This window comes from Symphalangus syndactylus, chromosome 23, assembly GCF_028878055.3.
Source record: "Symphalangus syndactylus isolate Jambi chromosome 23, NHGRI_mSymSyn1-v2.1_pri, whole genome shotgun sequence".
Taxonomy (NCBI): Eukaryota; Metazoa; Chordata; class Mammalia; order Primates; family Hylobatidae; genus Symphalangus; species Symphalangus syndactylus.
The window spans coordinates 11,232,089-11,248,761 of NC_072445.2; the positions used below are offsets into that span (position 1 = coordinate 11,232,089).

General features: G+C 49.3%; 1 protein-coding gene across 1 annotated transcript; it reads left to right on the forward strand.

The window, feature by feature from the left end:
- Positions 1–432: 432 nt before the first annotated feature.
- On the forward strand, positions 433–5,845 carry PIM1 (Pim-1 proto-oncogene, serine/threonine kinase). Its single transcript, XM_055263705.2, has 6 exons — positions 433–1,077; positions 1,194–1,300; positions 1,403–1,453; positions 1,546–1,912; positions 3,413–3,589; positions 4,353–5,845. The coding sequence occupies exons 1-6, from the start codon at positions 996–998 to the stop codon at positions 4,508–4,510; spliced, it is 942 nt and encodes a 313-aa protein (XP_055119680.1). The 5' UTR covers positions 433–995; the 3' UTR covers positions 4,511–5,845.
- The last annotated feature ends 10,828 nt before the right edge of the window (positions 5,846–16,673 follow it).

Consider the following 16,673-nt stretch of genomic DNA (forward strand, 5'->3'; position numbering starts at 1 on the left):
CCTCCCCGCCTGACACACCAACGCCCGTCGTCTCCGCGCAACTTGTTATGCTCCGGCTCGAGCCCTTGACCCAAAAACCTCAGCGAAACGGAGAGCCGCAGAGCCGGCCTCGGGCGGCCTTTGATGGCTTTGTTATTGTTTGGGTTTGAATCGATACGCCCCTCCCCATCCTTCCTCCCTCGCGGCCCTACACCCGGCTCCCGCCTCCCCTCACGCCCCGCGCCCCTCCCCCTCCATTTTGGCGCCTTTTCCTTCCCGCCACGTCGTGGCGGCGTAGAGACCATTCTGACCGCGAGAGCGGGGCGGGGCGGGGCGGGGCGGGGCGGGGCGCGCCGAGTTATGCAGATCAGTCGGCTTCTGGTTGGCTGGAGAGCGCTGGCGGGGGCGGGGCCTGGGCGCGGCCACGGAGCGCGCGGGGCGGAGGCCGAGGGGAGTCGCCCAGTCCCGCCGCTTCCCCACCCCCTCTCCTCCCTCGGCCGGCCCGGCAGCCCTGCTCCCCGCCTTGGCCTCCCGGAGAGGCCCCGCCCTGTCCCCGCCCGCCGCGCCCTCCCCGCGCGCCCTCCCCGCCGGCGCGCTCCTCCCCTTTACTCCTGGCTGTGGGGCGAGCCGGGCGTCTGCTGCAGCGGCCGCGGTGGCTGAGGAGGCCCGAGAGGAGTCGGTGGCAGCGGCGGCGGCGGGACCGGCAGCAGCAGCAGCAGCAGCAGCCACTAGCCTCCTGCCCCGCGGCGCTGCCGCACGAGCCCCACGAGCCGCTCACCCCGCCGCTCTCAGCGCTGCCCGACCCCGCTGGCGCGCCCTCCCGCCGCCAGTCCCGGCAGCGCCCTCAGTTGTCCTCCGACTCGCCCTCGGCCTTCCGCGCCAGCCGCAGCCACAGCCGCAACGCCACCCGCAGCCACAGCCACAGCCCCAGGCATAGCCTTCGGCACAGCCCCGGCTCCGGCTCCTGCTGCAGCCCCTCTGGGCACCGTCCCTGCGCCGGCATCCTGGAGGTTGGGATGCTCTTGTCCAAAATCAACTCGCTTGCCCACCTGCGCGCCGCGCCCTGCAACGACCTGCACGCCACCAAGCTGGCGCCCGGTGAGAGCACCTCCCCGCCTCCGGCCCGGGGATGCGGGGCGGCGGCGGGATCTCCTGGGTGGGGAGCTGGCGGCTCGCGGGCCGGCACTGAGTCCCCGTGCCTCCCCCTTTCCTAGGCAAGGAGAAGGAGCCCCTGGAGTCGCAGTACCAGGTGGGCCCGCTCCTGGGCAGCGGCGGCTTCGGCTCGGTCTACTCAGGCATCCGCGTCTCCGACAACTTGCCGGTGAGTGGGCGCCTCGCGGTGGGGAGGGCGCGCCGGGCGGGGGGCGCACGGGCGTGCTTTAGCCCGGACGAGGGGACCTGACGGAGACTCTGGGGCTTCCAGGTGGCCATCAAACACGTGGAGAAGGACCGGATTTCCGACTGGGGAGAGCTGGTGAGTGCCCTCCAGGAGCGACCCCCAGGATGAGTGGGTGGGGTGAGGGCGCCCCCGACTCCCGCCCTAACGCGGCCGCCTCGCCCCTGCAGCCTAATGGCACCCGAGTGCCCATGGAGGTGGTCCTGCTGAAGAAGGTCAGCTCGGGTTTCTCCGGCGTCATTAGGCTCCTGGACTGGTTCGAGAGGCCCGACAGTTTCGTCCTGATCCTGGAGAGGCCCGAGCCGGTGCAAGATCTCTTCGACTTTATCACGGAAAGGGGGGCCCTGCAAGAGGAGCTGGCCCGCAGCTTCTTCTGGCAGGTGCTGGAGGCCGTGCGGCACTGCCACAACTGCGGGGTGCTCCACCGCGACATCAAGGACGAAAACATCCTTATCGACCTCAATCGCGGCGAGCTCAAGCTCATCGACTTCGGGTCGGGGGCGCTGCTCAAGGACACCGTCTACACGGACTTCGATGGTGAGCCAGGCCCGGGAGGGAGCTGCCCAGGTGACTCGGCCCGGCCCGGCCCGGCCCAGCCCGGAGGCCTCGGCCAGTCTCCCGCGCCAGCCTTTTGTAAAGGTCATTGGGCCGCCTGGCTCGATGCTAGCCGGGGTGGGACGCAGGAGAGCCTCCCAGCGTAGTAAAGCCGGGGATTTTCAGCCAGCTGAACCTGTAATGTTTCTGGCATGATTTTATTCTTCAAGTGGAATTCAGTTAGTTCCAGGCTTTCCCGATGAATAAGAGGTTGTGGGCAACCGGCGGTAGCCCAGATTTTTCTAAAGTCTGACCCAATTTCCCCGCCAGTAAAAGGATGGGGGCGGGGGAAGAGGTGGAAATTGATGCCGGTTTTGCCATTTTTGTTGTTTTATAAGGGAGTTAGTTTTCTGTATGGTAGTTTTAGAGCTGCAGTTCTTTCCTCCTTTCTGATCTAGGGAAGGTTAAGGAATAGGAACTATATTATTACTGGTGGCTTTTTTTTTTCTTTTTAGTGTTATGGGGTGAGAGGAATGAATGTTGTGAAATAAGATCTGTCGCTGGTTTGAAAATTAGTTGGGTGTCTCCGCAGAGAGGATGAAAACCTATCCTAGGGAGGGGCTTGGAGCGGGTTCTTTCAGAAAAGAAGGAATGAAGAGCCTGAGATCAAAGCTGCGGAGGGTGGGTCATCATCTGAGCGGCTTAACCTAACAAACGACAGCCTTTCAAAACTTGTGACTCGGGCTTGTGGTTTATGTTTATTTGCCCTTGGAGGACGCTGGGTTGGGCTGCATTTTTTGTATTTAACAGTTAATGGCTGGCCGGGTCCTCCCATGTTTTTTCTTTCGAGTCTTTGCTGCCCCCTGGTGGGCACCAGCGGCATGGCACCTCCTTTTTCTTTTACTACCCAAAGTTTGTAAACAGGAATCACGTGGTCTGAAACCAACCCTGCAGCTCTGTCTACCTTTCCTCTAGGGAGGAAAGGGTGTGGGTGTCTGCTCCTGCGAGCATCGGGTGGGGAGGAAGGCCTCCCAAAGGGCACCCTGACTTAGGATGTTGTGCAAGCATCCTTACTGGGATCCTGTTGGCCATGAGAATCTCACCCGGGCTCCTGGGCAGTGGTAAATGCAGTTTAAGGATAGTCTATGAGATACCTTTCTTGGTTGTGCAGACACGCATCCCTTCATCCTTCCGCAGGCGGTCCTGCTTCACAGGTTCTCAAGTTTTGGGTCTGCAGCCAGCTGTGTTTGTTTCTTGGAGCAGTTTATAAAGAATTTCAGTTTATGGTTTGGGCTAGCAGAGAGGTGGGTAATGCTTTGGGTTGGAGAGATGCCATAAGCTGCGCCTCCACTCTCCTTAGCCCAGGGGGAGAAATGGAGTTCACCCAGCTCCTGAGAGAAGGGATTTTTTTTTTAAAAAAGAAAGAATTATATATACCACCCGGTTTCTTTGTGCTTATTTTTGCTGAAAGTGTGTTTTCTCTTCTATTCCCTTGGCTCACAGGGACCCGAGTGTATAGCCCTCCAGAGTGGATCCGCTACCATCGCTACCACGGCAGGTCGGCGGCAGTCTGGTCCCTGGGGATCCTGCTGTATGATATGGTGTGTGGAGATATTCCTTTCGAGCATGACGAAGAGATCATCAGGGGCCAGGTTTTCTTCAGGCAGAGGGTCTCTTCAGGTAACTGATGGAAACCCCTGGCCATGGGGTTATTGGTCTTCATGGGGCTGTTAGTCTTCATGGGACAGTCATTGAAATTCTGGAGAGCTTCACTCTCCAGTAGATTCCATGACCCTTGGCTTAGAATTGTAGGTGAGTGATTTACACTTGAGCTGGCCTCATAAATCACATGGTTTGCACTTGAGCTTTCCTTGGGAGGTCAGAGGAAGAGCCTGTGTGAGCATATTAAGGAGAAAAGACAATCTGGCTTCCCCAAAAAGTTTTTTAAAGGTACCAACAGAAACCTGATAACTACTGGCTATTTTGCCTGGGAGTAAAAAGTTAAAAGCTCTTTTAGCATCTCCTTTAAGGCAGCAGCTCCAAATATTTTGGTACCAGTGACCTCATTGTGGGTGGTGTTCGTGTTTGTAAGTTGGTAGGTGAATTGAATCACCTCATCATGCTCAGTGGTGTCTCATCAAAATCTCTTGTCATCATCCTTCCTATTTCTGATGAGTGGGTGTTGTGGGAAAGGCCCCCACTATTGAAGTTTGAAAACCACAGGTTTAAGAGGGGAGTCAGTTTTTAGCTGAAAGCAGACTGGAGGACCCAGATATTAGTCAATACTTTCCCATTGAAGGGTACCCAGCACAGTGTGCTAGAAAGTGCTTGGCCTCCCTGGGACCACAGACTTGTGGGCCTCTGAGAAGCAAATGGGGAAGACCTTTGCAGTGTAAAAACAAGTTGAGTCATTCATAACCTCTGTCTATCCTCCTTTCTGCAGAATGTCAGCATCTCATTAGATGGTGCTTGGCCCTGAGACCATCAGATAGGCCAACCTTTGAAGAAATCCAGAACCATCCATGGATGCAAGATGTTCTCCTGCCCCAGGAAACTGCTGAGATCCACCTCCACAGCCTGTCGCCCGGGCCCAGCAAATAGCAGCCTTTCTGGCAGGTCTTCCCCTCTCTGTCAGATGCCTGAGGGAGGGGAAGCTTCTGTCTCCAGCTTCCCGAGTACCAGTGACACTTCTCGCCAAGCAGGACAGTGCTTGATACAGGAACAACATTTACAACTCATTCCAGATCCCAGGGCCCTGGAGGCTGCCTCCCAACAGTGGGGAAGAGAGACTCTCCAGGGGTCCTAGGCCTCAACTCCTCCCATAGATACTCTCTCCTTCTCATAGGTGTCCAGCATTGCTGGACTCTGAAATATCCCGGGGGTGGGGGGTGGGGGGGGTTAGAACCCTACCATGGAACTGTTTCCTTCCTCATGAGTTCTGCTAAATGCCACGATGGGTCAGGTAGGGGGGAAACAGGTTGGGATGGGATAGGACTAGCACCATTTTAAGTCCCTGTCACCTCTTCCGACTCTTTCTGAGTGCCTTCTGTGGGGACTCCGGCTGTGCTGGGAGAAATACTTGAACTTGCCTCTTTTACCTGCTGCTTCTCCAAAAATCTGCCTGGGTTTGGTTCCCTATTTTTCTCTCCTGTCCTCCCTCACCCCCTCCTTCATAATGAAAGGTGCCATGGAAGAGGCTACAGGGCCAAACGCTGAGCCACCTGCCCTTTTTTCTGCCTCCTTTAGTAAAACTCCGAGTGAACTGGTCTTCCTTTTTGGTTTTTACTTAACTGTTTCAAAGCCAAGACCTCACACACACAAAAAATGCACAAACAATGCAATCAACAGAAAAGCTGTAAATGTGTGTACAGTTGGCATGGTAGTATACAAAAAGATTGTAGTTGATCTAATTTTTAAGAAATTTTGCCTTTAAGTTATTTTACCTGTTTTTGTTTCTTGTTTTGAAAGATGCGCATTCTAACCTGGAGGTCAATGTTATGTATTTATTTATTTATTTATTTGGTTCCCTTCCTGTTCCAAGCTTCCATAGCTGCTGCCCTAGTTTTCTTTCCTCCTTTCCTCCTCTGACTTGGGGACCTTTTGGGGGAGGGCTGCGACGCTTGCTCTGTTTGTAGGGTGACGGGACTCAGGCGGGACAGTGCTGCAGCTCCCTGACTTCTGTGGGGCCCCTCACCTACTTATCCAGGTGGGTCCCGGCTCCGTGGGTGGTGGGGAGGGGCATTGCTGACTGTGTATATAGGATAATTATGAAAAGCAGTTCTGGATGGTGTGCCTTCCAGATCCTCTCTGGGGCTGTGTTTTGAGCAGCAGGTAGCCTGCTGGTTTTATCTGAGTGAAATACTGTACAGGGGAATAAAAGAGATCTTATTTTTTTTTTATACTTGGCGTTTTTTGAATAAAAACCTTTTGTCTTAACTCGTGGCTTCTTCTAATCGTTGTCTGTGCAGAGGCATTGCTAACCTGCATTTATTGAGCATTTGGTATGTGCCAAAGAATTGTAGGAGGAGAAAGGAATTTTCAGCCTAAATCTGGCTTCCTTCAACATTAGGATTTCTGGGATAGTCACCTTCCCAAAACAAATGTGTGGTCAAGGGGTAGGACCAGTATCAAGACTTGGGCAATATCTGGCATGGGGGCCTAATAAAATCACCTTTTCCAAATTAAAATTTTAAAGCTATGCAAATAGGATAGATGTGACAATTTTCAAGTGTTCAATAGCCATTTATGGCTAGTGGCCACCTCATATAAAACATCATTGCAGAAAGTTCTATTGGACAGGGCTGATCTAGAGATAACAAATACATACCTATTACCAAACTAACCATTGAAGCTTTTATCAGTTGTCTCCCACTGATAGTAAAGCATTTTGAGCATGTCCCCTTGGTACATGTTACGTTTATTGAAAAACTATTGCCTATATTACTCAGTTCCTGATTCAAGTTTCCTTTGCCTTTAGTGTGAGGTTTAGTGTTTTTTTTTTGAGACTGAGTCTCTGTCGCCCAGGCTGGACCAGCTAGCGTGCCTCTGCCAGTGGCACGATCTCGGTTCACTGCAACTTTCACTTCCCGGGTTCAAGCAATTCTGCCTCAGCCTCCTGAGTAGCTGGGATTACAGGCGCCTGCTGCCACGCCCGGCTAATTTTTGTATTTCAGTAGAGACAGGGTTTTACCATGTTGGCCAGACTGGTCTCGAGCTCCTTGACCTTGTGATCGCCTGCTTCAGCCACCCAAAGTGCTAGGATTACAGGTGTGAGCCATCATGGTCCGCAGCCTTTTTTTTTGGAGATGGAGTCTCTCTCTGTGGCCCAGGCTGGGGTGCAGGGGCGCAATCTAGGCTCATCGCAAGCTCTGCCTCCCGGGTTTTAAGTGGTTATCTTGTCTCAGCCTCCCGAGAAGTTGGAATTACAGGTATGCACCACCACCCCGGCTAATTTTGTATTAGTAGATACGGGGTTTCGCCATGTTGGCTAGGCTGGTCTGGAACTCCTGACTTCAAATGATCTGCCTGCCTTGGCCTCCCAAAGTGCTGGGATTACAGGCATGGGCCACCGCGCCCGGCCTAGTCTTTAACAATAGTATAATTTATTATGTAGCATAGAAAAAATAATAGATTGGTGTGGTGACACTAAAGTCGTGACCAGATAAGACCTGGTCTACAAAAAATAAGTAAAAATTAGCTGAGCATGGTGGCATACACCTGTAGTCCTAGCTATGCAGGAGGCTGAGGCAGGAGGATCGCTTGAACCCAGGAGCTCCAAGGTTGCGGTGAGTTATGATCACACTATTGCACTCCAGCCTGGGCAACAGGTAACCCCGCTTAAAACACACACAATAGTGGATGGGTAGAAATGTGAGTTTGACTTAAGGTTTCCCCCTCTAATGTGTTTGACAAAGGGCTAATATTGGGAGTAGGTGAAATGTTAGCTCTGCCATTTTCTTACTGCTTATTCTAGAATAGTATTTTTAGTCCATGGTTTCTTTGCAGGGATCTGTTTAATAGGCCCTTTGTCCATTTTGTGTGAGTTTAGTTAAACTGGATGGCAAGACCCATGAATCCACTGTGTACGTGTGGCCTGAATACATCCTGATATTTTGAAAGCACACTGGAGTGCCATTGTCAATTCATATATTAAGTATTGGTAAATGTTGGTTTCTTGTTTCTTTATAAATATCCACGGTTATAATACTCCCTCCCTGGGGGTCATCATGCTCCCAACCCTCAATGCATCCACACGCCCTTTGGACACTGGCCCATATGTACCCTCCAGGTTGCTGGAGGGTGCAGACCATGATACCCCTCACTCCTCACTGGGTTCTGGTGTGTGTCTACTCAAGCTTAGACTAGACCCCATACCTCAGCTCAGCCCCCATGTGGCTACAAAGAGGAAGGAAGGATGTCTTGGTTCTGGGGGGCTGGTTTTCTGAGGTTCCCCTTTTCTCTAATCTCTCCCATCCCCCACACAACATACACACACTACCAACATCTTGGAGCCTGAGGGTTACATGCTTCATCCTTTCCAGTAAAGCTGACACTTGGATAATTAAAAGTTGCCGCAAACTATTAAGGAAATCAGGCAAGGCCCCACCCTTCTCTTTCTCGAAGTGAGTTTCTGGCAGTTTCCCCATCTAATGAGACTGCTGGGGGGGAATGGAAGAAAGTATCTCTGAATAAAGACAGATCGTGCCCCTGTTGGGTGCAAGATATTAAGAGTTTTAGGGGGAGGGTGAAAGGTCATATTTAGTCTCTTCTCAGGGGCAGTTTGACATCTAGCGTGGAAAGGGAATCAGATAACTAATAAGTCCACGGGGGATCAATGTCATGGCCAGAGGAATATAGACAGCAATGGTTAAAAGCATTGACTTGGGAATCAGCCTTGAGCTTACTTTTTTTTTTTTTTTTTTTTTGAGTCTCGCTCTGTCACCCAGGCTGGAGTGCAGTGGCACGACTCGGCTCACTGCAAGCTCCGCCTCCTGGGTTCACGCCATTCTCCTGCCTCAGCCTCCGAGTAGCTGGGACTACAGGCGCCCGCCACCACGCCCGGCTAATTTTTTGTATTTTTAGTAGAGACGGGGTCTCACCGTGGTCTCGATCTCCTGACCTCGTGATCCGCCCGCCTCGGCCTCCCAAAGTGCTGGGATTACAAGCGTGAGCCACTGCGCCCGGCCGCCTTGAGCTTACTTCTCTAGAAACCTTGGGCAAGTTATTAGACCCTCTAAAACTAATCTCTAAACAGAGATACTCCTGGACTGGATTATTAGAAGACTGGGTTAAATAACAGATATACTTACATATGGAAAAAATACTATCTCCCGCCTATGGATGCATACATATGTAGTAAAAGTACAAAGAAGTACAGGGTGGGGTAGGGTGTGGTAGTTCACACCCATAATCCCAGCACTTTGGGAAGCCAAGAAGGGAGGATCACTTGAGCCCAGGAGTTTGAGACTAGCCTGGCCAACATGACAAAACCCCATCTCTACAAAAAAATAGAAGCATTAGCCGGACGTGGTGGTGCATGCCTGTAGTCCCAGCTACTTGGGAGGCTGAGGTGGGAGGATCGATTGAGTCCAGGGGATGGAGGCTGCAGTGAACCAAGATGGCACCACAACATTCTAGCTTGGGTGAAAGAGCGAGACCCTGTCTCAAAAAAAAAAAACAAAAAAACCAAAACAAACAAAAATAAAAGTACAAGGTGATAATAAATTCCTAGAGTCAGGGAAGTGGTTATTACCTTTGGGGAGGAGGGAGGGAGGTTGTGAAAGAGGCCTTCAACTATTTTGGCAATGCTTTATTCCATAAACTACATGGTAGGAGTAAGGTGTTTGTATTATTCTTTTTAATTTTTGGGTTGTTTTAAATGTTTTATGATAAATTTTATTTAAAAAATTTTTTTTCTGGCCGGGCGCGGTGGCTCACACCTGCAATCCCAGCACTTTGAGAGGCCGAGGCAGGCAGATCACAAGGTCAGGAGATCGACACCATCCTGGCTAACACAGTGAAACTCCATTTCTACTAAAAATACAAAAACTTAGCCAGGCGTGGTGGCACGTGCCCATAGTCCCAGCTACCCAGGAGTCTGAGGCAAGAGAATCGCTTGAACCCAGGAAGCGGAGGTTGCAGTGAGCTGAGATAGCTAGCCACTGCACTCCAGCCTGGGCGACAGAGTGAGACTCTGTCTCAAAAAAAATTTTTTTTCTTTGTTCTTTCTTTTTAAAAATTTATTTATTTATTTTAGCCGGGCACAGTGGCTCATGCCTGTAATCCCAGCACTTTAGGAGGCTGAGGTGGGCGGATCACCTGAGGTCAGGGGTTCGAGACCAGCCTGACCAACATGGTGAAACCCAGTCTCTACCAAAAATACAAAATTAGCTGGGCGTGGTGGCGCATGTCTATAGTCCCAGCTACTCAGGAGGCTGAGGCAGGAGAATCACTTGAACCCAGGAGGTGGAGGCTGCAGTGAGCCACGATCACGTACAGCCTGGGTGACAGAGTGAGACCCTGTCTCAAAATAAATTATATATATATATTTTTATTTTATTTTACTTTATTTTTTTTTTTTGAGACAGGGTCTCACTCTGTCACCCAGACTGGAGTGCAGTGGCATAATCTTGGTTCACTGCAACCTCCACTTCCTGGGTTCAAGCAATTCTTGTGCCTCAGCCTCCCAAGTAGCTGAGACTACAAGCGTGTGCTACCACACCTGTCTACTTTTTGTATTGTTATTAGAGATGGGGTTTCACCATGTTTGCCAGGCTAGTCTTGAACTCCTGATCTCAAGTGATCCACCTGACTTGGCTTCCCAAAGTGCTGGGATTACAGGTGTGAGCCACTGCGCTCGGTCCATTTTTTTTTTTTTTTCTTTTGAGAGACAGATTTTTGCTCTGTATCCCAGGCTGGAGTGCAGAGGCGTGAACTTGGCTCACGGCAACCTCTGCCTCCCAGGTTCAAGCGATTCCCCTGCCTCAGCCTCCCAAGTAGCTGGGATTACAGGGACCTGCCGCCATACTTGGCTAATTTTTGTATTTTTAGTAGAGATGGGGTTTCATTTTCTTGGCCAGGCTAGTGTCAAACTCCTGACCTCAGGTGATCCTTCCACCTCGGCCTCGCAAAGTGCTGGGATTACAGGCACGAGCCACTGTGCTCAGCCTTTAACTTTTTCTTTTAATTCAGACAGGGCCTCACTATGTTGCTCAGGCTAATCTTTAATTCCTGACCTCAAGTGATCCTCCCTCCTTGGCCTCCCAAAGTGCTGTGATTACAAGTGTGGAATATCACGCCCAGCCTATGATAAGCTTTTAAAAGTGATGAATATATTTGTGCTTATCATTCATGTAGGAGGCAGCAGATGGAGTTATTACTGCCCTTGGCTGAGGTGATCTGGGAAGGCTTCAAAGAGGAGGTGGCATTTCACCTGGATTTTGAAGATGGAGCCTCAGCCTGTTTCCCTGTAAAATAGGCACCAAACACGCAGACGGAGCAGAGAAATCTGGGTGTGCTAAATGTTTTTCCCCCACTAGACTAGGAATCAGCAAACTACGGCCTGCTGCCTGAACTGGTCCCTGTACTGTTTTTGTACGGCTTGCAAGCTAAGAATAGATTTTACATTTTTAAATAGTTGAAAATCAATCAAATGAAGAATAATACGTTGTGATATGTAAAAACTATATAATACTTGGCTGGGTATAGTGGCTCATGCCTATAATCCCAGCACTTTGGGAGGCCGAGGTGGGAGGATTGCTTGAGGCCAGGAGTTCCGGACCAGCTTGGGCAACCTAGCAAGACTTCCATCTCTACAAAAAATAAATAAAAATTAGTCAGGCATGATGGCCTAGCTACTTGGGAGGCTGAGACAGGAGGATCACGTGAGCCCAGGAGTTTGAGGTTACAGTGAGCTATGATCGCACCACTGCGCTCCAGCACGCCAGCCTGGTTGACAGAGCAAGACTCTATCTCTAAAAGAAAAAAAAAAGAAGAGGCCAGGTATGGTGGCTCATACCTGTAATCCCAGCACTTTGGGAGGCTTAGGTGGGCGGATCACCTGATATCAGGAGTTCGAGACCAGCCTGGCCAACATGGTGAGACCCTGTATCTACAAAAAAATACAAAAATTAGCCCAGTGTGGTGGTGCATGCCTGTAATCCCAGCTACCAGGGAGGCCGAGGCAGGACAATTGCTTAAACCCACAAGGTGGAGCTTGCAGTGAGCCAAGATTTCTCCATTGCACGCCAGCCTGGGCAACAGAGTGAGACTGTTTTTAAAAAAAAAAAAAAAAAAAAAAAAAATATATATATATATATATATACACACACACACACACACACACACACACTTGTACCCACATATACAACTCAATTGTCTGTGTTCATAAATAAATCTTGTCCATTTACATATTGTCTATGGCTGCATTTGTGATATAATGGCAGAGTTGAGTAGTTAAGACACTCAGTATGGCTGGCGAAGCTGAAAACATTTACTATCTTGTCCTTTACAGAGAAATTTGCTAATCTCTACACTAGATTATGGTCCCATTGACTCATTTTTTGTTGTTGTCGTTTTTTGGGGGTTTTTTTTTGAGACAGAGTCTTGCTCTGTCATCCAGGCTGGAGTGCAGTGGTTCGATCAGGGCTCACTGCAGCCTTGAATTTCCAGGCTTAAGCAATCCTCCCACCTCAGCCTCCTGAGTAGCTGTGACTACAGATGGGCGCCACTGTGCCCAGCTAATTTGTTTTTTTGTTTGTTTGTCTGTTTGTCTTAAGACAGGGTCTTGCAATGTTGCCCAGGCTGGAGTGCAGTGGTACGATCACGACACACTGCAACCTCAACCTCCTGAGCTCAAGTAATCCTCCTGTCACTGCCTCCCAAAGTGCTGGGATTACAGGCATGAGCCATTGTGCCTGGTCTGAACTACATCTTTGATAATGCTTTTTTTTTTTTTTTTTTGAGATGGAGTCTCACTCTGTCCCCAGGCTGGAGTGCAGTGGCATGATCTCAGCTCACTGCAACCTCCACCTCCTGGTTCAAACTTTCTCCTGCCTCAGCCTCCCAAGTAGCTGGGATTACAGGCGCCCACCACTACGCCTGGCTAATTTTTGTTTTTGTTTTGTTTTTTTTGAGACGGAGTCTCGCTCTGTCACCCAGGCTGGAGTGCAGTGGCACGATCTCGGCTCACTGCAAGTTCAGCCTCCCGGATTCACGCCATTCTCCTGCCTCAGCCTCCCAAGTAGCTGGGACTACAGGCGCCTGCCACCACGCCCGGCTAATTTTTTTTTTTTTTTTTTTTTGGTATTTTTAGTAGAGACGGAGTTTCACCATGTTGTCCAGGATAGTCTCGATCTTTTGATTTCATGATCTGCCTGCCTCGGCCTCCCAAAGTGCTGGGATTACAGGCATGAGCCACCACACCCGGCCTGATAACTCCTAACCTAGTGCCAGGCATGTAGTAGTTCCTTAGTGGTAATAGCTAATATACAGTACCTACTATGTGCCCAGCACTATTCTGCATGCTTTGCGTGCATTCACTTATTTATCCTTACAACAACTCTCTATGACACTATTGGAGAGTACAGGGGGAAACACTGTTATTTGTTTTATTTTACTTTATTTTTAATTTTTATTTTATTTTATTTTTTTTGAGACAGAGTCTCGCCGTATTGCCCAGGCTAGAGTGCAATGGCGCGATCTCGGCTCACTGCAATCTCTGCCTCCTGGGTTCAAGCGATTCTCCTGCCTCAGCCTTCTGAGTGGCTGGGATTACAGGTATGTGCCATCACGCCCAGCTAATTTTTGTATTTTTTTTTTAGTAGAAACTGGGTTTCGCCATGTTGGCCAGGCTGGTCTCAAACTCCTGACCTTGGGTGATCCACTCGCCTCGGCCTCCCAAAGTGCTAAGATTATAGGCATGAGCCACTCCGCTCGGCCTATTTTATTGTGTTAGAGATGAGGGTCTTGCTATGTTGCCCAGGCTGGCCTCAAAATCTTGGCCTCAAGCAATACTCCTGCCTCAGCCTCCTGAGTAGCTGACTGTACAGGTACATGCCACCTAGCCTGGCTTGATGCAGTTATATATCCCCATTTCACAGATGGGGATAACAGACATGCAGAGCAGTAAAGTATCATGTCAAAGGCCACATATTAGGTAGTGGACAGGTCAGAATTTGGACCTAGGCCATCTGTGGTTCTATGGTCATCCGGACTCCGTGATCTTGGCTCACTGCAAACATTTGTGTGGATTAGCCACCTCAAGGTCCCTTCAGGGCCCAGGATCTGGAGGTGAGAACGGTTCTTCCCCAGACTCCAGAGGTGGGTAAGCCGTTCTGTTCTGTGGAAATAGTCACTATGAACTCCTGTAAACTATCTTTCACTTGGGCCTGGCTGGGGAGGAAGAGTTGGAGGCTGAAAAGGGAGAAGAAAGGGGACCCAGGGGGGTTGGGGTGGGGCAGGGGCACATTTCTTGTAAATGTTGCTCAGCTCCTTCAACTGCTGTGCTGGTTCTTGGAAACCTTCACCACAAAAGACCTATCGAGAACAGTGTTAAAAAAGATATGGCCTCATCCCCCAGTTCATTTCCTGCCCAGCCTTGCACTACTAACCCCGATTGCCAAGAGCAAGGTTGCAGTGTCCCCTCAGCAGTGCTGTGGGAGGAAGTGCAAAAATAAGCAGAACTAGGGGCAAGCCCAGAGGACTGTCTTTATTTTTATTTATTGTAACAGGACATCCGATGTACAGAAGTGGATTCATCATAATCCTTGGCTTATCATATATTCTCATCCTTGGTCCAAGAATGGTCTTTCGTTTTATATATATATATATATATATATATATATATATATATATTTTTTTTTTTTTTTTTTTTTTTTTTAATCTGAGTCTTGTCACCCAGGCTGGTATGCAATGGCACGATCTCGGCTCACTGTAACCTCCACCTCCCAGGTTCAAGTAATTCTCTTGGCTCAGCCTCCCAAGTAGCTGGGATTACAGGCGCCTGCCACCATGCTCGGCTAATTTTTTGTATTTTTAGTAGAGATAGGTTTCGCAATGTTGGCCAGGCTGATCTCGAACTCCTGACCTCAGGTGATCCATCTGCCTTGGCCTCCCAAAGTGCTGGGATTACAGGCGTGAGCCACAGCGTCTGGCCCGTTATTATTATATTTTATCATATTGGGTAGTGAATCTACCACCCAGCTCAAGAAACAGAATATTAACAATGACATCCATCTATCTATATGGTCCTCTCTTAGTCCACTTCTTACCTTCCCCAGATACAACCCACTGTCCTAAATTTTGTGTTTGGCATTCTCTTACTTTATATTTTATTTACTTATTTTGAGATGGAGTTGCACTCTGTTGCCCAGGCTGGAGTGCAGTGGCCTGATCTTGGCTCACTGCACCCCCTTCTTCCTGGGTTCAAGCGATTCTCCTGCCTCGCTCTCCAAAGTAGCTGAGATTACAGGCATGTGCCACCATGATTTTTGTATGTTTAGTAGAGACAGGGTTTCACTATGTTGGTCAGGCTGGTCTTGAACTCCTGTCCTCAGGTGATCTGCCTGCCTCAGCCTCCCAAAGTGCTGGGATTACAGGCATAAGCCACCATGCCCGGCCTATTTATTTACTTACTTTGAGCTTGTCACCAGGCTGGGGTACAGTGGCGCAATCGAGGCTCACTGCAGCCTCAAATTCCTGGGCTCAAGTGATCCTCCCACCTCAGCCTCCCAAGAAGCTGAGACACAGACATGTTGCCACCACACCTTGCTAATTTTTTTTTTTTTTTGAGATGGAGTCTTGCTCTGTCACCCTGGCTGGAGTGCAGTGGTGCAATCTAGGCTCACTGCAAGCTCCACCTCCTGGGTTCACGCCATTCTCCTGCCTCAGCCTCCCAAGTAGCTGGGACTACAGGTGCCCACCACCATGCCTGGCTAATTTTTTTGTATTTTCTAGTACAGACAGGGTTTCACCATGTTAGCCAGGATGGTCTCGATCTCCTGACCTCGTGATCCGCCCGCCTCAGCCTCCCAGAGTGCTGGGATTACAGGCGTGACCACTGTGCCCACCTAACTTTAAAAATTTTTTATAGAAATAGGATTTTGCAATGTTGCCCAGGCTGGTCTCAAATTTCTGGGCTCAAGTGATTCACCCACCTTGGCCTCCCAAATTGTTGGGATTACAGATGTGAGACACTGCACCTGGCTAACAGCATAGCAGCATTCTCTTACTTTAAAATAAAATTTTATTTTATAGGTATGTATCCCTAAATTATGTAGTATTTAGTATTTTTATTTTGTCTTATTTTATTTCATTTCATTTTTAGTTGCAGTCTCGTTCTGTCAGCCAGGCTGGAGAGCAGTGGTGCGATCTCGGCTCACTGCAAGCTCTGTCTCCCGGGTTCAAGTGATTCTCCTGCCTCAGCCTCCCGAGTAGCTGGGATTATAAGCATGTGCCACAACGCCCTGCTATTTTTTGCATTTTTAGTAGAGATGTGGTTTCACCATGTTAGCCAGGCTGGTCTCCAACTCCTGACCTCAAGTGATCCACCAGCCTTGGCCTCCCAAAATACTGGGATTATAGGTGTGAGCCACTTGTGCTCGGCCAATTGTTTTTTAATTTTTAATTTTTGGGGTACATAGTAGGTGTAAATATTTATGGAGTACAGGAGATGTTTTGACACAGGCATGCAATGTGTAATAATCACATCATGAAGAATGGGGTATACGTCTCCCCAAGCATTTATCCTTTGTGTTACAAATAATCCAATTATGCTCTTGTAGTTGTTTTTAAATGTACACTTAAATTATTATTGACTATAGTCACATTCATTGTTTCTATTTTTTTTTTGTACCCATCAACCATCCCCTCTTCCCTACCAGGGTCCCACTGCATTTCCCAGCCACTGGTTACCATTCTTCTACCCTCTGTCCATGAGGTCAATTGTTTTGATTTTTAGAATTCCCAGATAAATGAGAACATGCAATGTTTGTCTTTCTATGCCTGGTTTATTTCACTTAGCATAATGACCTCCAATCCCATCCATTCATGTGGCTGCAAATGACAGAGTCTCATTCTTTTTTACGGCTGAATAGTACTCCATTGTGTATATGTACCACATTTTCTTTATCCATTCATCTGTCGATGGACACTTAGGTTGCTTTCAAATCTTGGCTATTGTGAACAGTGCTGCAACAAATATGAAAGTGCAGATATCTCTTCGACACACTGATTTCCTTTCTTTGGGGTATATACCCAGCAGTCG